At 41.6% G+C, this 24,423-nt stretch overlaps 1 protein-coding gene and 1 long non-coding RNA gene across 3 annotated transcripts in view; one reads left to right on the top strand and one right to left on the bottom strand.

Moving 5' to 3' along the window:
- Positions 1-18,951, top strand: part of SLC22A23 (solute carrier family 22 member 23) — a 112,425-nt gene extending 93,474 nt beyond the window's left edge. For both annotated transcript variants that reach the window (XM_081953391.1, XM_081953390.1), the window contains 5 exons: positions 373-475; positions 4,154-4,386; positions 10,649-10,681; positions 12,018-12,141; positions 17,719-18,951. In XM_081953391.1, the coding sequence (XP_081809517.1) occupies positions 373-475; positions 4,154-4,386; positions 10,649-10,681; positions 12,018-12,141; positions 17,719-18,076 (851 nt within the window). In that variant the 3' untranslated portion in view covers positions 18,077-18,951. The remainder of the gene's footprint in view (positions 1-372; positions 476-4,153; positions 4,387-10,648; positions 10,682-12,017; positions 12,142-17,718) is intronic.
- On the bottom strand, positions 18,282-23,359 carry LOC309392308. Its single transcript, XR_014175420.1, has 2 exons — positions 22,238-23,359; positions 18,282-22,161 (listed from the first exon to the last, which is right to left on the bottom strand). It is a non-coding gene; the product is annotated as an uncharacterized lncRNA (long non-coding RNA).
- Between the last annotated feature and the right edge of the window lie 1,064 nt (positions 23,360-24,423).

Raw genomic sequence — 24,423 nt, 5'->3', positions numbered from 1 at the left:
TTTATCTTCTGCCAGCTGCGGTTGTGGAAATCACACGATAATCCTGAAATTTATGCTTCATTAATCTGATCGTAAAACTCTCCAAGGCTTTGATAGCTCGAAAGGAAAGGGGGAATAGGTTCAATTAATTATTAATTCAAAAATGAGATCAAGATTAGGGGAGGCGTATTACTTTCTTTTTTTCTGTTTGCATGGTTCCCAAACCTCAGAAACCACAACGTGTGCAGTTTAAACACAATTCACTGTCTAACGGAACCTTGGATAAAAAAGGGACAAGGAGCTTTAATTAGAACTTCCTTCTTTCCGCTGAGCTGATCTGCCTCCTTCCCAAATGCCTACCTTTTAAATAATGAAATGTTGCTTTTGTTTCAGAACTAGAGAAAGAGCTTGCCAGGAGACCAAAAAAAGTCTGCATTGTTAAAGTGGTGGGAACGAGAAACCTGTGGAAAAACATTGTTGTGCTTTGCATCAATTCGTAAGTATGAACGGCCCCCCCAGAAGGATTATCAAGAGCAACTCCGTAGGCAATGAAGAAAATAGTGGAAATGTTTTACCTATTAGCATCAGCAACTCCTGTAGCTTGAATGTTAAACTTTTTTCATAAGAATAAGAATCTGCCTGCCTTTTCTCTACAATCTTTGCCCCCAACCTTTTGGGCACCAGGGACTGGTTCTGTGGAGAGACATTTTTCCGTGGACCGGACGGTGCATGGTCTGCATCCCGCGACTGGGGCTTTGCTTGTTTACGCAGACTGGTTTCTGGCATGCCGCAGACTGGTGCCAGTCCACAGTCCAAGGGTTGGGGACCTCTGCTCTAGGTAAAGGTAAAGGTAAAGCACATATGTGCTAGTCATTCCTGACTCTAGGGGGCAGTGCTCATCTCCGTTGCAAAGCTGAAGAGCCAGCGCTGTCCGAAGACATCTCCATGGTCATGTGGCCAGCAGGACTAAATGCCAAAGGCGCACGGAGCACTGTTGCCTTCCCAGCGCTGGGACAAGTAGCGGGGCACTAGGGATTCGAACCGCCGTACTGCCAACCTTTCTGATCGACAAGCTCAGCATCTTAGCCACTGAGCCGCCATGTCCCACCCCTGCTCTATAAGGGGCAAAAGCATTGCATGTATATTATAACACCAGAATTGCTACTCCTACCATTGTCAAGAGGAAGTCTGCAGCAAAAGAATTTATTTTAACTGCTGTGCATTTTGCCATCCATTCCATGAGAGTGGCTTTTCCTGCCTTGGGTTTTCCTATCATTCCAGTTGAGATGAGGCAAAGACTAAGAAAAGCTGGTCAAAAGTATACAAGGAAAAAACAGTCCAGTTGTTTTTTGAAAAAGTACCTTTGAGACAGCTATGACTAATATAACTCCCTGAGTGATTTCGAGGAGTTTGGCAAAGATTTCTAATTTCAACTGTTTTAACAATAGCAGTCACAAAATTGCTCTGCCTTCTGTTCTGTTTATACAAATACGTGTATGCTTATGTGTTTGCTAGTTTCATCTTGAAACTTTTTCAGTGACTCCGTTACCAGCATTAAAGGTCCCATAACCTTTACTGCAAAGTTCACTGAAATCTCATTGATAAAATATGACCATCTAACAGGGAGGAAAGAAATCAGCTAAAATGAATTGTATGTAGTTCTAAGAAGCAGACAATAGCAAACCACTTCCGAAATCTTGTTGAGAATACAATAGAACAGAACAGAATAGAATTCTTCATTGGCCAAGTGTGGACACACAAGCAATTTGTCTTTGGTGCATATGCTTTCAGTGTACATAAAAGAAAAGATACATTTGTCACAAATCATAAGATACAACACTTAATAATAGTCATAGGGTACAAATAAGCAAACAAATCATACTAGGAAACAATATCAATATAAATCATAAGGATACAAGCAACAAAGTTAGTCATACAGTCATAAGTGGGAGGAGATGGGTGATAGGAACGGTGAGAAGATTAATAGTAATAGTAAATTGCAGGTATTAATTCAGGCAGTCACTAGGAATGACTGACTTGAAGATACCCCTGGTCCCCTCAAAAGGAACTGATTTTTTTGTTGCATGATTTTTTTACTTAACAATATCACTCTGAATGACTGTAACAACAAACAACAACTAAAAACAGGATTGGCAGGTTGATTTGGGGTTGGCAGGTTGATTTTGGAGACAGGCATAATATTTTTATGTAAGGCATCTATTTATCTAAATAGACTAGTAAAAGTTCTTTAGGGCCCATATTAGGAATGATTGTATATGCATGTTCATAGCTTGATAACTGCAGCATTAAATGTTCTACCCACATGCCTGATGCTATTCTCGTATCACTCAGTGGTACTGCAAATACAGAGTCTTTTTTCAAACATCCCTCAGGCTCCTGTAGGAAATAATTCTTTAACAAAAATAAATCATCCAAATATTTGTTGCTCTTTTGATTGTGTTAACTGATGCGCTAATCTAATGGAAATTGTTCATTGTGGGAAAGACAAACTGCAAACTATGAAATGAAATAAGATTCTCCACCATCTAATTGTACATGACTTCTTGCTAGCCTTTAGATTCTGCAGTTCTTTGCTAGAGTAGAAAAATGTCTTTTAGTTTAGTATTGAACAGAGAATTCGTTATTTGAATAGAAAAGAATAGAATTCTTTATTGGCCAAAAACTCTGCTTTTTTAAAAAAAATTAAAAGCAAGTTTATAGTCCCTCTTGGTTGTGAACATTGGCTTCCAAGATTTGGTCCATGTTTGGTGAAATAACGTTGAAAAAAGCAGCTCATTTCTTATGTACAAGGATATGATTTCTTTATTCTGCACTGTTCCTTGTTCTTTCCCTAGCTAAGGAGGAGTACAGTAGATTATGCAAACAATGCAGTTCATGTTATCTGCCTAAAATAAGCATGTCTTAGAATATTTATAGTTTAATATGAGTTTTCACAGATTTTGATATTTAATCCCAGCAGATATTAGACACTAAAGATAAAAAAAAGATTCCTACCACGTACTACTATTTGCAAATTGCAACTGCTCTGTGCCAAAATTTGCTTAGATTCATGGTGGAACAATAATTTTGCTCAATATAGATATATTGAATAGAATTACTGTTCCATTATGAATCTAAGCAAATCTTTGAGAGTGCATTTGTGTGTAGTTTTCTTGTAGCAGGTTGCATGGTTATTGCGACTGTGTCTTTTTCCACAGGAGAGAGACTTCTCATGTAGGGAGTTTGAACTGCATGGCACTGTAGGTTGCGTGTCAAGTCTTGGCGTGTAGAGGTCTACATACCAAGGTCTCCTAGTTGGTTCTAGAACAATACTGATATGATAAAGCTAAATTTGGCCCTGTTCTGACATAGGCTTCCCCAAAAAGCACAGTCCTGATCCCGACAAAACCCCTTTTATTAAACAAATGTGAATTCCTCTCATTCACATTCAGCAAGGCCTGGCAAACAGTCTTTCAAAGGAATATTTATGATTACAGGCTTTATCTATCTTGGAAAGCTGCCGTGTAAATATTTTCCAAATGAGGTGCTGTGCAAAGAAAGACTGGGCACAGAGTCTCTGAGAATTCACGGACTGATCTTCACACCTAAAACGAATCTAATGACTGAACGAACAAATTGTTTCTTGCAAAAGCCCACTCCCCTTTTGCTCCTCTTTTATTTCCTATGGGAGGGGCCAATCACCTTCCACCTGTGACTTTACTCCCAAGTCGACCCTGATTTCTGAGTTGTTCTTTTCTTCTGGCAGCTCTGCACATGCGCACACTGGGAACAGGCTCTAGCTGTTCCTCTGCCTCACTGCTTCTGGCTCCGTAGGAACCTGATCATTGCCAGGCGGCCTCGGCCCCCTTCTCTGCCTCCGATGCAGAACCCTCATCCGAGTCTTCCCCAGCCTTCAAGCCATGCTCCTCCCCAACCTCCTCACTGTCCAATTACTGCCAGTTCTGCTGACTGCTGGTGGGCCACAACAGGTCCTGACATCTAAGCAAATGGAAGAAATACATTATTTAGAGTCCTTCTCATCCTCCCCGACTTTTAAAAAGGAAACATATCTTTGGGATTGGGCTAAGTCCCACCTGATAATCCTAAGTAATCATTTACTGTGCAGTCATAAAAGGAGTGGTTCCTGTTATTTGTCTCATGTTGTCTCCCACAGGCTGACTGGATACGGAATACACCACTGCTTTGCAAAGAGTATGATGGGTCATGAAGATATGATGTCTTTTACCAACAATTTTTATGCAGACTATTACACCATGGCCAGCATCACTCTGGTGTCCTGCCTGGCTATGTGCCCAGTGGTTGGTTTTCTCGGAAGAAGAGGGGGTCTCCTGCTCTTCATGATCCTCACTGCTCTGGCTTCTCTTTTACAACTGGGCCTTCTCAACTGTGAGTGTCAGCATCGAACTGTTGCAAAGTTTAGTTCAGATTCACTGGGCCCTGACTTTCAGATTACCAGAGGGTTTCCAGTTTATGAGCTGTGGTGGCACAGTGGTTAGAGTGCAGTACTGCAGGCTACTTCTGCTGACTGCTGGCTGACTGCAATTTGGCAGCTCAAATCTCACCAGGCTCAAGGTTGACTCAGTCTTCCATCCTTCCGAGGTCGGTAAAGTGAGGAGCCAGATTGTTGGGGGCAATAGGCTGACTCTGTAAACCACTTAGAGAGGGCTCTAAAAGCACTGTAAAGCAGTATATAAGTCTAAGTGCTATTGCTATATATAAAACTGAAAATAATGAGAAAGGGGGGAAAAATGTCACAAGACTCAAGAATTTAGATCCAGAATTGGATTTCGTTTCTTCCCTTAGTTGTAGGTCGAAAGATCAGAAAACCATCACAATGGGTAGTTAGGAGCCCTGATTATGAATAAAAAGGGAAAAAAATAAGGAACAATGCAAATTTGTACATTTCTTTAGAGCTTTCTTTTTCCAAAGCTTAATATAGTCCCTGTATATTACCTTGTCTTCTTGATTGAAGTTCACAGGGGTCAAACTTGCAGCATCACATTGCCGTCACATGATGTTTCACAACAGTTTTCCCCTTCGCGGAGCCAGGGGGGGCATGGCCTGAGGGTGATGCATCCGGCCTGCAGGCTGCGAGTTTGACGCCCCTGTTGTAGTCGATTGCCCATCTTCCCAATTTTTATTTATTTATTTATTAATTTGACTTCTTAGTTGCCCCCTCTCCCCCAAGGGACTCGGGGCGACGTACACTAGCAACGGTCACAACAATACAATATGGAGGAGGTGGAACAATAAATAAATAAATTACAAAACTTTAAAACAATTGAAACCCCAATGATAATTAAAGTTTAAAAATTAAAATTACCAATTAAAAATGCCCAAGAGGTGGAGAAGCGCTAAATTAAGCCAGGCCAGCTAATCGGAACAGGTGGGTCTTAAGTTTCATACGGAAGGAGCGGAGGTCAGTTGTTGTCCTAATATCTGGGGGGAGGTCATTCCAAAGGGTAGGGCCCATCACAGAGAAGGCCCTACTCCTGGGCGCCGCCCTCTGACACTCTCTGGAGGACGGCACCCGGAGAAGTCCCTCTCTGTGCGAGCGAATAGGTCGCAGGGATGTGTGGGGCAGAACGCGATCCCGCAGGTAACTAGGCCCTGTGCCATGGAGCGCTTTAAAGATGGTGACTAACACCTTGAAGCGCACCCGGTAGGCCACAGGAAGCCAGTGCAGCTCGCGCAGGAGAGGTGTTGTATGGGAGAACCTCGTTCTCCCCATAATTGCCCGCGCGGCTGCATTCTGGACCAACTGCAATCTCCGGGCGCACCTCAAGGGGAGCTCCATGTAGAGAGCATTGCAGTAGTCCAGGCGGGACGTCACCAGCGCGTGAGTGACTGTGCGCAGGGCATCCTGGTCCAAAAGGGGTCACAATTGGCGCACCAGGCGAACCTGGTGGAACGCCCCCCTCGCCATGGCTGCCACATGGTCATCCATAGCCAGCCGGGCATCTAGGAGGACGCCCAAATTGCGCGCCCGTTCCACCGGGGCTAATTGCTCGTCCCCGATGGCCAGAGATGGGATGTACTGGTTGAACCGGGAAGCCGGAAGCCACAGCCACTCTGTCTTGGAGGGGTTGAGCTTGAGCCTGTTGTCCCCCATCCAGACCCGCACGGCTTCCAGACACCGGGACATCACTTCGACGGCCTCGTTGGGGTGGTTTGGGGTGGAAATGTACAGCTGCGTGTCGTCAGCGTACAGGTGGTATCCCACCCCAAAACCACGGATGATCTCGCCCAGCGGCTTCATATATGTGTTGAACAGGAGAGGCGAGAGGACCGACCCCTGCGGGACCCCACAAGTAAGGGGCCTCGGGATCGACCTCTGCTCCCCTGCCAACACACATTGCGTCCGGCCAGAGAGGTAGGAGCGGAACCACCGCAACACGGTGCCTCCTACCCCCAACCCCTCCAGACGGCGCAATAGGATACCATGGTCGATGGTATCGAAAGCCGCCGAGAGGTCTAATAGGACAAGGACAGAGGAGCAACCCCTATCCTTTGCCCTCCAGAGATCATCCACCAACGCGACCAAGGCCATCTCCGTGCTGTGTCCGGGTCGGAAGCCGGACTGGCGCGGGTCTAGATAATCAGATTCCTCCAGGTGACGCGGGAACTGCTGAGCCACCACACTCTCAACAACCTTCGCTAAGAAAGGAAGGTTGGAGACAGGACGATAATTTGCTAGCTCCGTTGGGTCCAGAGAAGGCTTCTTGAGCAGGGGCCTCACCACCGCCTCTTTCAAGGTGGCTGGTAGAAGGCCCTCACTCAACGAAGCGTTCACCAGTCCCAGTAGCCAGCCTCGTGAGCCCTCCCAGGATGCCAGTACAAGCCAGGAGGGACACGGGTCCAGTAAACATGTGGTGGCTCGCAGTCGCCCGCGCAACCTGTCCAAATCTTCGGTGACAACAGGGTCAAACTCCTCCCAGCGTGGTCTCTCAAGACTCGCCTCGGACGCCCCCCCTGGAGCACTGAAGGGGGTCCATTCCCTCCAGATCTGATCGATTTTATCCTGCAGGTATTCCCCGAATTCCTCTGCCCTGCCCTGCAAAGGGGGATCCCGCTGCCCCTGTGACAGAAGGGAGCGGGTCACCCGAAACAGGGCGGCAGGGCGGTTCTCTGCAGACGCAATAAGGGTGGCACAATATCGGCATTTGGCCACTCTTATTGCCACAAGGTAGGTCCTTAAGTAGGCTCTTACCTGTGTTCGGTCAGATTCGGAGCGGGAGGATCTCCACTTGCTCTCTAGGCGTCTCCTGTGGCGTTTCATCACCCTTAGCTCCCCGTTAAACCAGGGAGCCCGGGTCAATCGTTGCCACTGGAGAGGCCGCAAAGGCGCAAGCCGGTCTAAGGCTCCGGCAGCCGCATTATTCCATGCAGCTACCAGGTCCTCTGCCCGGGAGCGGGACAGGTCTGCAGGAGGTGGCCCAAGCTCCGCCTGGAACCTATCTGGTTCCATCAGACGCCTGGGGCGGAACCATCTAGGACAATCTGGTTCCGCCTTCCCCGCGGCGGGGGGTAGCGCCAGGGAAGTCCAGCTGGAGAAGTGAGTGATCTGACCATGACAGGGGCGTGATGGCTAAATCCCCTATTCCCAGATCACTCATCCACTGGTCAGAGACAAACACAAGGTCCAGTGTATGGCCTCTCTCGTGTGTGGGGTCCCGAATTTAACTTCTAGCCAGGCTATAGAGGGCTCTGTCAATAAGCAAAGTGAAGCAGCCAACTCTGGTGGCAGATGCTGGAGAAAGGAGTGGGCAAAACAGCAAGATGTTTAAAGTGTATGCTATGCAGTTTATCCCGGATCCTTTAAGTCAGCATTAGCCATCAGTTGCATGGAGGATGCTGACCTATTGCTTGTGTGTTGAAGTAAAGAATGCCTTGCATCTGACTTGCTACTGTTTCTGTAATTAGCATTAGATGCTATAATTAAAGACAGAAAATTCTAACATATTTGGAGTGTGGATAACAGGTAGATTGGTCTCATTACGACAAAACAAACCAGGCCCTTTTAGTCCTTCTGATTTTCTCCATTTGCTTCCTATACTCAGGAAAAAAATGAGTATAAATTATTGAACAACAAACATTGAAACTATGAGAAAAATGAAAAGAAAGGGAAGCATAGTTAAATTATTGTACATCGACTCTGTTCCCTGCATTTCTCCATATTTTTCTATATTTGCAAACATTCCTCACTTCTACCATATCCATTCACTTCTTCATACACTACCCTTTGCTCCTGAAATTTCTCACCTCCCTTTTCTGAACTCCATGCTAGCATGACTTCCTTTGATTTCATTTCCCCCTCAATCCATTCACACGTTATATATTTCTTTTGTGATTTGATTTGCATTCCCTACATGACCAAGCCATCAACATATTTGTCATGCTGCTCATTCACTGAATCCGCATTCAGTCACCACCCACTCAACCCTGACTCAATCGCTTCTTCTTTTCCATGCATGCTAAGAACCCCTATTTCCACTGGGTTCAATTTACATTGTATTTCCCTTGCCCTACCCTGTTTTCACATATAGCAAAGCAGAAGCAAGTTCTAATATGTAGCCATTTTTTACTTCTTTTGATAGCCTTTCATTTCTCACATCAGAATGCCTATTACCAAATACTGCATCTCTACACTTGTATATCACTGTGTTGGTTTAGATATTTTGGTCAGGGTACCACAAATGCCAGTTTTACCCCAGGTACGGCAAACTACTCTACCACCTTACAAGCCAATATGCTGACATCCCACTAGCTAGAAGGCTCATGCAGTGTTCTTACTCCGAATGCTGGCTTCTGAGAGAAAGAACAAAGTATAATCTGATAGTTGTGCCCTGTGTAATTGCGGTTTTATGTCATGCAACCTGCTAGTTATAACCATCTCTTTTTTATTCAAGGTTATCATTTTCTGTAGGTCAGTTGCACAATTTAGAATGCATCACATATATAGCCAAATCTTGGGTCTCTCTGCAAGATTCATTTTCTAGCATAGTCTGTGTCTAGTCTGGATAAATTCAGAGATTGGGGAGAAAGAAAACATTGGCTGATGACACATTTCCATCTCTGCCAGAACTATCCTGGGATTTACTGATTATGCTACTTTTAATGGAAAGCATCTCAACTCCTTTTGTGTTAATTTGAATTTGGCGGAGAATAGCAGATGCCGAGATCACAAGATCCCACAAAATCCTCATCTATAACTATTAGCAGATCATAGTGACTCGGATTCACCTTTAACCTCTACTTTTAATTCAATATCATTTTCTTTTCTTTTTTTGAAGCCTAAATTAATGTTGGCCTTGTGTGACTTTAAGTAATGCCTCTGAGATTGTAATGATCAGGTGATTCTGTCAATGCAGATATAAGAAATATGGCATCAGGCATTTAGAAGGCATATTTTAGCAGAAGCTCCATGCGATTTATGCCTACATCAAACTTTACACACACCACTTTCAGTTCTTAGCAGATGGATAAGGATGTTTTTTTCCGGATTTGGAAGCCAAGGAGGATTGTAGACATTTCATACATGAAAGGAAGAAGGAAGAGCATTATAGAGTCTCAGCCTGTTGGGGAGACTGGAAACATTTCTTTGGAAGAAGACACTAACAAATAACTTCCATTCTGTTTCTCAACTGCATGGATGTTATCCATGAAGATACACAGGTCAAGCTTAACTTCAAGGAAATGTTATTTTGATTTTAAAACGCTCATCTCTAGGATGGAACTTTGGAGTACACTTGATTTCATATCATATCCCTCTTCATATAAATGCAAACGACAGCTAAGCAGCTCTGTAAAATTTTATATCTGGTTATGAGCAGTGGTGGTCCAGTGGTTAGAATGCAGTACTGCAGACTAGTTCTGCTGAGTGTCAGCTGCCAGAAGTTTGGCAGTTCGATTCTCACCCGCTCAAGGTTGATTCAGCCTTCGGCCCTTTTGAGGGCGGTAAAATGACCCAGATTGTTGAGGGCAATATGCTAACTGTGGAAACCACTTAGAGAGGGCTGTAAAGCACTGTGAAGTGGTTTATAAGTCTAAGTGCTATTGCAATATTACATAGCGATATGTATATGTTACATATCTGTATATAACATACAGATATGTTGCATACAATAATATTGAAATAATCCAAAGATGTCTTGAGAAACAGGAAAAGACGTGGAGATCAGGTTTCTTGAACGCATTCAAGGAGGATTGAGTCCTAACATTTACAATAACAGGATTTTGTGAGACTCCAGTAAACTTGTCTAAAAATCTTAGAGTTTTGTTTTTTTAATACTGAATTTGTTTCCGTCTGGTATTCTCTCTCTATTTTCCCTACATTATCAATATAAAAGCTTTTATTGAGCCTTTGCATTAATTCTAGGCCTGGAATCTTTCACTATTATGCAGTTCATTGTTATTAACTCATTAGAATTTTTATTGGGAATTGGAAATTGAATGGCAGGCCAGGGAAAAAGATGTATTTTCACTTTATTAAATCATTAAACAACCAATGTGCTGGGGTAGTTAAAGGAGCAATTCTTCACTGTAATTTTTTTAAACAACTGCAATTAGATGTGTGTTTTTCTTCATATGTTCTTTTTTTTCTTTTTCTGTTTCCCATGTTTTCATCATCCTATTGTTCGGAATCCAGTGATAGGAAAATACAGTCAACTTCCAGACTCAGGTATCATTTCCAGATCATTTAGAATGTGATTTAATTAATGTTACTGAACCTTCTTGGTCTGGGGCAGAGGTTGTATTCAGCAGGTTCTGGACAGTTCTGGAGAACTGGTAGCAGAAATTTTGAGTAGTTCAGAGAACTGGTGAATACCACCTCTAACTTGCCCCACTCCCATCTATTCTCTACCTCCCAAGTCCCAGCTGATTGGGAGGAAATGGGGATTTTGCAGTAACCTTTCCCGGGAGTGGGTTGGGAATGGAGATTTTACAGTATCATTCCCCTGCCATGCCCACCAAGCCACACCCACCAAGCCATGCTATGCCCACCAAGCCACACCCACAGAAATGGTAAGTAAAAAAATGTGAATCCCACCACTGGTCTGGGGGTACATTTCAACCATTTTAAGCACAATTAGCCAGTTTTGAAGAAATACTATTTCACCCATTTAATACCTATTGTTCTTGTATTTTAACTTCCCCAACAAGCATGCTTTTAAATCAGGGGTGAACAGGCAGAAATCTTATTGGTCAAAGCCACACATCCCCAAAGCTTCCACAAAATTTCAGGTAACGAAACAGGGGGAAGCATCAGACATATGGGGAATAACTACAATATCTGTAATATCAATGTGGAATAAATTTTAATCAAATGTAAATTTAAATGAATCAAGTTTAGACTTTGCCCTGTCCTTTTTGGAGCACATCCTTGGGCAGCCCCACCTCCTAAATTTGGACAGCCTTGATTTTAATGGTATGGGAATATCTATTTCTTGAGCCCAAAGGCATATTTTACCTGCATGTGTAACTATGTCCTGTTTTTTTCTCTTTTAAACTAATTATAATTACATAAGAATTGGAGGTCATTTTTTTTCAGTTCCATGCATGGTAAAGGCAGGTTTATCTCTCCATACTTCAGATAAGAGAGAGATAAAAGAGCCAATTTGGTGCTATGATTAAGGTGCTGGCCTAGAAACCAGGACACTGTGAGTTCTAGTCCTGCCTTAGACATGAACCCAACTGGATGACCTTGGGCCAGTCATATCTTCTCAAGCCTGGGAAGAAGGCAATGGCAAGCCACTTCCAAAACCTTGCCAAGAAAACTGCAGGAATTAGTCCATGCAGTCATCAGCAGTCAACACTGTTTCAAAGGCACCAATTCACAAAGGCAAAGGAACATGCATAATGTCCCTCATGTTGCCTTATACTTCCTCTTCATTACAGTCTCCTAAATGTGTACAAGGGCCAACCGTTGTAGTTGGTAGAGGGGCACATTGAACAAGGGGGAGCTGTCAGTCTTTGAGAGCTGAATGCAAATGACATATTTGCATGTTTCTAAACAGGTATGAGTGACACCGTAAAGGACAAATTCTCCATTACGTTTTCCATCGTGGGGATGTTTTCATCGCACGCAGTTGGAAGTCTGAGTGTATTCTTCTGTGCAGAGATCACCCCAACAGTAATAAGGTATTTAAATAAGAGTTTGTTCTAGGAACAGAAGACGTTTTGAAGTTCCATCCTTACGTATAGACATTGATCCTCTGATCAACTAGTTTTAGGATTAGACATTTTGGGGCAACTAAGTCTTATGATTATTATGTAAACTTCCAAAAACTAGTAAGGACATTGTTTTGTTGTTTTGCATACCACTTGTGATTAGTCCATACAGTAGCTTTGATCCCTAAAGCTAATGAAAGGAAAACTGATTACAGTTTGCTATAATTGGAAATTATTGTGGTTATTCTTCAGTTGTCCTCTCCATTTCTCTTTTATTTCTGTTTAACCTATATTCCAGTCAGTGTAAATAGTTTTCCTAGTGTCTCTTTGAGCCTCATAAAATGATTTGAGCTTGGGGAACATCAAAGGTTTCAGTTACCAATGAATGAACAGGCTTAATAAAAATTATTCAGGGAGCTTTTTAGTTTAATGGAAATATTAATCTGTCTCTCCTTAAACCTTGCCTTCTAGTCCAATCAAAATGCTGGTTTTGAAGGGATTATCACAACCGTATACTTTTTAAAAGGTCTTCTGAATGCCATAGTGTTCTTCAGAATATTGGCAAACCAAACATTTGCCATGCCCAGTTAGCTCATTATTGTTCTTTTTACCTGGTTGTTTTATTGTTTACACTTTTGTGGCCAACCATTACAGGAGTGTGCACATAAGAAGCAATATGTACACTTTTAATCAATTCATAATGATGAAGTCAAATTGTTGCATACATTGTCCTAATATTCTCTTATCAGCACATTTTAAAATTAAAAAAACTCCCTCTCACCATCATGTGATTTGAAGAGTCATTGTGTTGTTGCAAGGGGAAGGGGATGAGCCATTGTTTCTTGTGATGGCTTGAGCTCCTTAGACCAAAAGATAATGATTTTTGTATAAAATAAAGGTGGATTTCATAATTTTATTGCTAGTGGTTAAATGCTCTGACCAGGTTTTGGTGGCAGCTGCAAGGTGTTTTGTGTCTACCATCAGCTATGGTGAGATCTTACATCGTCTAGTGGTTATAATCTGCAGAGGAAGCTTCACTGAAGGAGAGCCAATGTGGTGTAGTGGTTGAGGGACTGACTAGACTTGGAGAGAGACACAGGACCTTGTCATCCCATACGCCTGTAAGCCATCTGGGTGACATTGGACCAGTTAGGTCTATGATAGCTTGCCATGGCCAACTTGCCATGGCCAATTCGCTGCTGGACAACTTGCTGAGGGAGAAGAGTTACACTAATATCGTAGAAATAGTGGAATAGAAGCATTAAAGGAAGGGGGCCAAACGAGGGACAAAACTGAATGTGAATGAGAAAAAATAAAATAATTTTTAAATTATTTTAAATAAAATGAAGTTGAATTGTTGAATTGTCCTGCAGCGAATTGTCCCATGGCAAGTTGGCCATGGCAAGTTATCCATGGTGAGTTGCCCTTGATGAATTGACCATGAGAAGTTGTCCCATTCGGGGATCAATCATCCCTCTCAGTATATTTATCCCTCCAGATACCTTTGACTGGATTTAGCACTTTTGACTATCAGATCTTTCCCAAAAACTTAGGATAGTTAAAGAAATAGTAATGTGTGCATTGCTCAAAGTAGTACCAGTGCTCCTGCTAATACTGGTACTATTATTATTATTGTTGTTGCTGTTTGTCAGCCAAATGTTCAGACTGGATTTGACATTTTTATCCATCTAACAAGTCTTTTCCAGGGACCCAGGATAGGCAAATGTGGGTGTGCTAAAGGTATCATCACAGAATGTAAGCTGTTCCAATACCTTTAACACATGTATTATTGCTGTTATTTTGCCTGCAGCAAATGAGATATTAGCAATTATATTAGACTTTGCATCTGTATTGCTATCATAAACACTGTTGTCATGGAGCATTGTAAATATTAGTGAGCTGATGTATATGTAATTTTTGCATACTGTTATTATATAACTTTGTAGTAAATCTAATTAATATTGGAAGAGAGAGGATTAAGCTTCCCTTAGCTCTGCTGATAAAAGGAGAAATGTGAAGGGCACAAAATATTAAATTACTTTCTTGCTCAAATTATTAGGAAAATATTTTTAGGTTTATTTGGTATATAAACCCAGTTTGATTTTCAAGAACGACGTAACTCAAGTTGAAGTAATATAAAATCTTTTCAATACCCTATTCTTTACAGCGAACAAGCATTGTTAAAATTATGTTTCTTAGTGTTGATTTTTCCTGTTAATTCCCCTCAGCTGTATAATTCACTGGCTCTAAATTTGATGAATATAAGTTCATAAAAACATTTTTAAGATATTGACTAGAGGGGCAATTAATGGTATGTATTCAAACTTGCATTGTTACAAGAAAAGGTCTGTTGTGAACAACTTCAAACTGAAGCATAAAAAGAAGTGGAGATCCTTTGATACAGAAGTGAGGAGCTTTGGCTCCTTTATGACTTGTGGACTTCAATTCCCAGCATTCCTGAGCCAGATGGCTGACAGGAACTCTGGGAGTTGAAGTCCAGAAGTCATAAAAGGGCCATGATTCCCCATCCCTGAGACAGATGCCAATCCCTTAATTCTGGTTGCTTTTTCCAGCTTCTAGCTGCTAAGCAATTAAACATCTCTGATAAATCCTAATTCCACATTATAAGGGATTGAGAATAGATATGCGTTCAAACACTTAGCAAAGTGAACACCCTAAATCTCCTGTAGTATTTTTTGGTTGTGGAATAACTGTGTATTTTGGTTACTGAAAGCAGAATTCTTTTTTAATAGAATATTTATGAGGAAAGAGGGTCCAGGTGCTAAGAAGCTGGGCCTTTCCCATTTGAAACATTTCTCAATCTCTTTGCCCAGATCGGAATCTGGGCAAAAGGAACAAAATTGACATTGTCTCAGCTAAGAGTCTGTTCTTCTTAGCTTCACTGAAAGAACTTGCCTCATTGTTTCAGTGAAGCTTATTAGTATGTGATATGATAAGGACTGTGCTTTTCATCCTGGTTTGCTGATTTGGGTGGAGAGAGTGATTGCTGAAGGTCATCCAGCTGGCTTCTGTCCTAGGGGAGGACCAGAACTTGGCTCTCCCTATTTCTAGTCGAGCATCTTTATCACTATACCACATTTTCTCTCTTCACTCAGATAGAAAAACCGGGATTTCTTTTGCCCTTTATTTTATTACTTGGGCAAAGAGGACAAACAGAAAAATCAAAGGAAGCTGAAAGAGAATCATTCTCAAGTAATTTCAGAGAGTGAGCGAGATAGCATCCAGAATGTGTGAGAGAATAATTCCTGAAATTATTTGGGAGTGATTCTCATTCATATTCCATATTCCATTGAAGTATATGTGTATAGTCCATGAAAGTATAGGAGCAGCTTTTGGAAACTTCCTAAAGTGTGAATATATAAAGAAAAACATTTTTCACCAAAAAAGCCTATTGTAGAATCCCGACAGAGCCAATATATTCGTAGAGATTCCTGATTTTAAGCACTACTAGAAGACAATAGATAATAAATTCCACAGACTGAATTTTAGGAGATGAAACAGTGTGATCACTTGATCTCGAGAGGATTGTTACAGAGAGATAAAAGAAAGATGGAGAAAAGGTCAGATACGTTTATTTGGTGCCTTCCTTTAAAAAAAAACTTTGGAGGCTGACAGATAAAAGATAAGTAAATGTAGACATAACAAAAGTATCTGAATTCATGGATAGTATAGAAAATGTGGATATAAATTGTTCTGTTTTCCACTGTTTGATCAAAGAATGATTTAATTCTGAATAATGTGTTAAATCCAAAGAGGCACACTTAGAAAATATTCTTTTTAGAAATCAGTGTCATTAAAGCCTCTATCATTGTGTATTTGTTATATTTGGATCCAGGCCAGAATTGTCATTGTTCTACACATTCATGTGTACTTAATTCATTAGCTAAAAGAAACATTTTTTAAAAAAAATGATAGTTCCTGAAGGACTTCCAAATTTATAGTGGATCTAAAATGTGACAGTGAAAAGTGAGCAGGCATGCTGGTGAAGAAGCCTGTCATCAGTATATCTTTTTCAGTAACCCGGCTCCCTGCTTTTATATTTCTTATAAAATAAATGTGAGGAAAGGTTGCTCTCTAGTGATAACACAAAGAATTACATAAGTTCCAAGTTTCTGTTTTTCGTAGGATAGAAAACAAAGGCTGATCAGTGGAATAGAAGAATAGTTAATGTATGTCCACACACAAATACACAGAAAGGGGGAGGAGGGCATTTTAAGGTATTCTATTAGTTTTAATAACATATTTTACCTATTTTTGGATTGTACTTGATGATAAATTCAGATTTAAAGCAGACAGTGGATGACCTCATTGTGACATTTCCTCATTTCTGCTGATTATTGTTAGAACCGAGTTATGAAGTAGTTTTATACCTACTGTAAATGCAACTGTTCGGTTTTATGTGCATCTAAGCAACAGTGTTGGCACAATAAGACTTTATTGAGTAAAAAATTCATTTGATTTCTGAAAATAATTCTTGAAAGAAACGTTCAGATTCCATGACTCTTGCTGCTGTCAATTGTCGCCACTTATTGTCACTTATTAACCAATCAGCTATTCTTTTTGCTTTTATGACCCATGCCAACCTTGGCAGAAGGAGACCAACAAGTAAACATAAGTCCTCAGGCTTGGCTATGGTTTATCTTTGGTTCTCTCATGTACTGTGTAACCAAATATTTTAAAAAATCAATAGTAAGTTGGCTTCTATTGGGGTCAAGGATATCATTGGGTGATTTTTATATTTTGGGCAGATGCTGGAAAAATTTTTTGGGATGACTAGTTGCCATCATTATTATAATTCAATTAAGTAATTAAAGGGTTCTTTTCCATATGTATTCCTCTTATACTTTTATTGCAATCCTTCAACAATTGCAAATTGCGTTGAGTTTTTTAGTGTTAAAAACATTTTTATATATTTGGTGTTAAACAAAAGTATTAGATAAAGTAACCGAATTGAGAGATGAGGAGGGGTTGGACCATAAAAATAATAATAATAATAATAATAATAATTTATTAAATTTCTAGACCGCCCTCTCTCCCCGGAGGGACTCGGGGCGGTGTACAGGAATAAATTTAAAACATACAAACAATCATACACATAAATAAAAATCAGATTAAACAACCCCTGTACAATTTATAAAAATTAAAAAACAGACCTTAACACCAATCTTAAAAAATTTAGAAATAGGACTGAGGTGGGATAGGTGGAATTAGGCCAAGCCGGCTAGCTGGAATAGGTGGGTTTTAAGTTTCTGACGGAAGGAGCGGAGATCCGTAGTCATTCTAATGTCGGGGGGGAGGTCAGTCCAGAGGGTCGGGCCCATCACAGAGAAGGCCCTTCCCCTAGGCGTCGTCCACTGGCACAGCCTAGTGGACGGCACCCGGAGGAGTCCCTCTCTGTGTGAGCAAATCGGCCGGAGGGATGTATGGGGCAGGATACGATAGATGCTCAACTGCAGCTATTCTAATGTTATCATCATATTGCATGGGCAGTTGCCCTATACTGAAGAACTATGCTTGCTTCCACAGGGGTGGCGGCCTTGGCCTCGTCCTGGCTAGTGCAGGCTTTGGGATGCTGACAGCACCCATCATGGAACTTCACAACCAGAAAGGCTACTTCCTCCACCATGTGATTTTTGCTTGTTGCACCCTCATCTGCATCATCTGCATTCTCCTCTTGCCAGAGAGCAAAAACCAGAACCTGCCAGAGAACATTCCAGATGGTGAACATTATACCCGGCAGCCTCTCATACCGCATAAGAAGGGGGAGCAGCCCCTGCTGCTGACGAACTCTGAACTTAAAGATTACTCCGGCCTCCATGATTCGGCAACCGTGAATGATGGGGTGACCGAGATCGTCACTGCCAATGGGATGAAAGCAATGTAGGAGGAGGAGGAGGAGCATTTAGTTGTGGGTTTGCTTCTCGTCCAAGATTTACAAACCATTGAGAAGAAGGGATGGATATACAGGGAAATTAGACTCTGCTGCTAAAGCCACTTCTAGAAATCTGTGATGGGGATACAAATTGCTTTGAGGCACAGTAATGGAGGGAAATGCATCTTTAGAAAAACTGGCTGGAGATCACTGTCCATTTTTTTTTCCTGCCATGAAATAGTTCTATTTATTTTGTTGATTTTCCCCATGAAAGCACTTTATTCTGTTCTTCTCTTGTTGACCATAAACATGAAGCCATGTTACTCTCAAGAAAAGCAGCCATTCCAAGAAAGAAATCACGAGGTGGTATGGTTTTGGTTTCATTTTATTGTTTATTTTTGTGTTTTTACTAGGGGTATGAAGCATCTCTTGCTGCAACAATGAATTTGTTGGCTACTGACATTTTGAGTCATCTTTTTTTTCCCCTTGATCTCTCCAGATAATTAATATTTCCTCCTTCCAACCTCCTAGTCCTACCTACTGTGAAAGTGTGCACATAAAACTAAATTCCAACTGTGTTTTAAGTAGCAGAAAGAAAAGTTCGGATCAGAAGCCCTGGGGTATTTTTAACACCTCTTAATTTAGAAGTTGAGGAATCCACATGTAAATTGCTGTTTACAGTAAAAATAAAAAGCACTGCACAAGGAGGTAATTTTTTTTCAAGAAGAGGTTAAATGGATAGGGTTTTTAAGTGGGAAAGATTTTTATTGATATTCTTTCAAGTGTCTGCTAATTAAGAACAAGAAGCCATTTCAAAAAGCCCTACTTGATAATAAACACTATCAAGAATTATTTTTTAACTTCAAAAAGAAGAGGTAATGCTTTTTTAGAAAATTACCTCCAATCTGAGAAGGGGATAAATGATAGCAAAATATTTACTGGTTGTCTCAGAAGCCATGGGCTGAAATTCTAGGCAGCCCCAACATCATCATCCTTGTTCTAAGGAATGTTTGATTCTGATGGATGAGTGCAATGACTTAAAGATCAAGTTTAGGGGGGGAAATATAGGGGGAAATGGGAAGCAACCGATTGAAAAGGTCCCTTTAAGAAGATTTTGGAGCACCCTCCATGTGACATCCGAAGTAATTACTTTTCTAGGTTGCATATATTGTCAACCAGCTACCCTTTTTACTATTGAAACCTTACAAAATGGCCACCATAAGTGCACCAACACAAAATCCAAAGTGCTCTTGTAGGATTCTTCATTTTTTTTTAACCCTACAATAAATAAAAGCCAAGACCCATATGATCACTGGGGCTGAAAATAGATTCTTAACTCCCTGGTCCTAAGTAAATCTGAAGGTAACTGCTATTGAAACTCAGCTGCTTCTGCATCAGCTGTGTTTAAGAGCAGGAAGCTAGTGAAACACATCATCCCTTCCTTCCTCTTCCCCACAGATTCATCAATAATATCTGCTGGCAATTTAAATCTCTGCTCTTGCTCAAGCCTTGGCTGTCTCAGCAGTGCTTCTTATGCAAGAGTCACTCAAAGTCAGCTTCACGCAAGAAGATCTGAACTTGTGGCTAGTTAAACTATTCCTACTCTCCCTTTTTTTATGAACATCACCATCATGAGACCGATTGTCCAACAGGACTGCCATTTAAATCAACGCAGCAGCCAATGTGGTGATGTGTAAGAGCTCTTCACTTGGTGGTCATTTTGTTTGATGTATATTTTGCATTTGTGGGTAAAGTGTTAGGGACCCACTTTTGTGCAGCCTTCCTTGTTATGCCCCTTCCTTCTTCCTTTCTTTCTGTATATTGTCTGTTGACTTCTCTGTGTATCTTCTTACTTCTCCTGTCAGACTTGTTTTGTGTAGATCAGAGGTGGGAGAAAAACAACTTGTTTTTCCAGCCTTTTTTTTTTTTTTTGCACTCTCTAGTAAACTGTCTGGTTTTAACATGACCACCCCTCCTCCATTTATCTCTTCGACATCACATTCAAAAAATAAGGCCCTTTGAATTGTGCAGTATTCATGTGCCAAATTTGTGTGACGCCTTTTGCCTTTTATATGATGCTTGTCATTAAGTGATATATCAGGAACAGCAAGTTTCTAGTATAGAATTATTTTTCAGTGGAGTGGGGCCTTGTGTTTTTTTGTGTGTGTGGGAGGGGGATTTATTATTGACATCCAGGCTCCAAGTAGACAACAGAGCACTTTTGCAGTCTGTATGCTGTGGAGTAGCTTTTTTAAAACTCCCCACTCCTGTACATATAGTCTTTATTACAACCATGCACTAATATAGGGAATTTCTTGCATTTTGCCATGGTTCAAAGTCCCTGTTGTGTTCATTTTGTCACCTACAATCCTCACCACTTTCTGATGTGACGCTCCTTAACTTTACAAACAAGCAGAGAAAGAGAGTGAATGGTTGGAGATTGTATATTGTAAGATGAGAGGAGCTCTTGGTGATTTTTTTTAAAAAAAGATTTGTTTTTAAGATGTGTTTTTTTATTATTTTGGTCTGAATCTGGTATTTGGAATTAATGTGTTGTTATTCGTGCCCAACTTTCCTTGTAGTTTGCCTCACGGAAGACTGTCAGTTGAGTCCTCACAACATTTTTATTGAAGACAGTTTTGTAGCACATGTTTCTAATAAATTATGCTGCACGCCTAAATTTAAATTATTTTCGGATGAATTAAGTGGGCATAAAATTATCCGCAGGACCACAGGATTCTACTGAATGTGCTCAAGTGCAACCCTAGATTCCGAAGGCTACTCATAGAACTTGACCTACCTGAACTTTGATCCATTTTCAAGGATTCACAGAAGTTTGTTACAGTTGTGGTGTGGTGAGCTTTTGCTGCTGTCTCCTCCAATAATGAGCTGCACGTTGCTGGAGGCTTGCTCATAGCAAACCATTGGCAATATTTTTCCATAACATCCCATTCAAGTATTCTTCTTAAGACTGAACTACTACATACTTGGTCCCCATGTTGATTCTGGAAAATCAACTACTTATTGCAGCCTATCAACATCTGGACAGGTCTTCTGTTTTTTACAACTTTAGCATTGTCCCTAGACGTTGGCAGCGGTCCTTAATATAGAGCTGATTGCACGCACACAACCAGAAGTCTGTAACTTTTGACAGTCAGGCAGCCTCACAGGACTTGGTTCTATTTATTTATTAGGCATTAATTGATGTTTTAGTTTTTTCCAGTGTGTGAAATGTTGCAGGTATGTGGAGTATAGCTTCATTCTTCTCGTTAAGTCTGAAAAGCAGGTTTTATGGTCTTTCTGCTCCTCAAAACTGAGTGGAGACCAGCAAGAATGAGCCATGTACCACTAGGATCCATTCACCACCAAACTTTTTTAGCACAACGCTGTCTTTAACTGGGTGGCATCTTTTTTCCCCACTGTTGTTTTAAACTGTAAGCCAGTTTGAATGTTCAATTGGGACAGAGTGGCAATACCTGTATTAAATCTATATTTTAAAAAAAGAGTTAAAAATATTGTTCTCTAATAGAAAAAGGTTGATCAACAAGAACTCCGTCACCCATTGAAAATGGGAATGGGAGTGTCATCGGACCATTCCTTTCAATGGGTCTAGGTTCAGCAGAAGTGGTAGGAAACTTGGGTCTGCGCATATACTGCAGCATCGGTGTGGTTCGACTGCCACTACCACACTCATGGTCTACTGTGAGAATGGCTTGAACTCTCCATTAAAAATGATCGTTTGAGACTGATCGGGTACCCAATGCCATTTTGTCCAGTGGAGACCAAGCAACAACAACACCAGTGCCACTACAGCCTTTTCCTGTGGCAGCTTTGAAGTTAAGCAATCTGCAGAACCACAGAATGTGCTCTTGTCGGATCAGCTCCTGCTGCATCCCCTACAAGCTGTTGCAATGGGGTGTACGAAAAGGGAAGGGATGCTCTCTAGTTGCACAGATTTCAAGACCAGCTTTAGCACAAGAATGCCTGAAAACTGACTGCTGCAGAACACAGATGATATCCTTGGTTCTTGCCAAATTAAATAAAACATGGCATATGTTGTTTGCAGTGACGTGCGGTGAAGTTCATGGCTGGTGAGGCTGGTGACGTCATCAGGAAGGCGGGGAATGGGACCACGTGTGCTGGAGGCGGAGGCTGCCTCAGCCTCCAGCACACGTGATCCCATTCCCCGCCTCCCATTCCCCGTCATCCGGGAGCGCCGACGACATTTCTGCCTCCGCAGCTCCCGGGCGCGGCCGGACGGATGTATATAATATAATATTATATATATACATATAGTATATAATATTATATACTATTATTTCATGAAGAGAGGTGAGGCTGTGCCTCCCCTGCCTCCCGAGACCGCACGTCCCTGGTTGTTTGGCAATTTCATAGAAAACCAAAGAGGAGAGATTTTAAGAACCACGACGGTCAGACCTTCCAGCTAGGAAGCTCTAGCAGGCTGCCTGGCCCTGGAAGAAAAATAAATCAATCCTCATATTTATCCAAACAGGGAGCCCATCGGTATCTGTTCTGTCCACTTCAATTGTTCTCCTTCTGCTTTCGGTAATTCAAGGTCGTCAGCCATTTTTGGGAAGTATATTTGAAAATAATTTATTAGAAACCTTTTAAATAGCAAGAAAGTTCAGATCAAAACTGGACATTCCAAGACTTGTGTGTGCCATTTGTTATCAAAGCATTTTGAAAATGGTGCAGAGAACCTTGTTATGGATCATTGTAAGAATGGATTCTTATGAGTATTCTGAATTGTTGGCTCAGTTTCGTTTTTGTTGTTGTTGTTGTTGTTTAAATTACCAACTATTTATGTCGCCAGATCCTAAAGCCAAACTAAAGAAGAAAAAAAGTCACCAAATTCAGAAGTGCCATTAAAATGAACTCTGAATGTCATGTCAAGTTGCATCTATAGCTGGGACAGAAAGACAAGTGTTGAATATGGTTCACACTTGATTTTTTTTAAAAAATAAAAGTTAACAAAACCTCATTTTTTCAATGTACTGTGTGAAAACCTTTTGGAACAGAGTAGTGTGCTATGTCTGTAGTGGATGACATCCCCACCCTTTCCCTCAATTTCTGATGATGTTTTCTTGACTAATCGTTGTTACTGTACTTTTTTTTTTTATCATGAGTAGTTGGTGCTTCTTCATAGCACAAGCTTAACAATCAACTACTGGAGAACAGTCTTAAAAGCTAAATGTCTGCATGATGTTACACCCGTTGTACCTACTGAACAACTTTGTATGTAAATGTACAGGAATAAAAGACATTGCTCCATTATTGCTGGTGTTCATCCGTTTTGTTGGGATTACCCCATTTTGCACTATTACAGATGCTGCTTTGCCCAAAGTTGCTTTCCACAGGCCTTCCCCAAGAATACCTCCCTTTTTTCTATTCGGGGTAGAATCAGGGTGACTGAATGAAGCTGAGAATTTACTGGCCAGATGCCCCTCCTGACGCCCGCGTGGAGTTCACAGCAAATATTTTGTCTTTATGTTGTAGGACAGGGGTCCCAACCTTTTGGATCTCAGGGACCACCAAGTTCATAATGTTAAATCCCGCGGACCACCACATTCATAATTGGTGGGAAAGTCAGTCCCATGACTGTAGTAGTCACAGGATTGGCCCTTTGGTCATCCCGAACCAGCTCCTCCACCCAGGCACACCAGCTTGCCGGGGAGCAGGCAGCTCCCCTGCAGGCCAGTGCACCCGGGTGGAGGAGCTGCTTTGGGATGATCAACGGGCCAGTCCTGTGAGTGTGACCACTACAGCTCTGTAATATGGGACTGGATGTGGTGCGGCTGGAAATCTCTGGATGGCACATGCAATGTGCAAAAAGGAGCACAGCCCTTGCCTTCCAGTTCCAGCTCGTGTTGCTCTACTCAAGGTGAGGTTTGCGCTCGGCCGAAGGGTGGGGGCCGGTGGGTGGGCAGGGTGATGACGGTATAGCCTTGCGTTGCTGCACACGGGCCTGATTAATTGCTCTCTGGGGCCATATCCAGCCTGTAGCTTGAAGATGAGTGTATATAAAAAATGCAAAAATACAAAGATTTCTCTGTGGACCACCAGTGGTCAGTAGACCACCAGTTGGTGACCACTGCTCTAGGAGAGAAATATCTGCCACTACCTAGGACCTTCCAAGTGCAAGGTGAGCATCTTCATCATGACGCCATCATGCCACTTCTTGCCTTGCTAAGAATGCCCTGTTAAAATTCAGGAGCTGGAGGATTATGTAAATAAGAAGGAAAATGGCCATTGAAGCCTTCAATAGCTTTAATACAGCTATTATACTTCCAGAGAAAACTCCCAAAAGCCAAACAAACTAATTGGCTGCTTGAAGCAAA

The sequence above is a fragment of the Natrix helvetica genome (assembly GCF_964273705.1).
Source record: "Natrix helvetica genome assembly, chromosome: 4".
Lineage (NCBI taxonomy): Eukaryota > Metazoa > Chordata > Lepidosauria > Squamata > Natricidae > Natrix > Natrix helvetica.
This window is presented reverse-complemented; position numbering and strand designations above follow the sequence as displayed.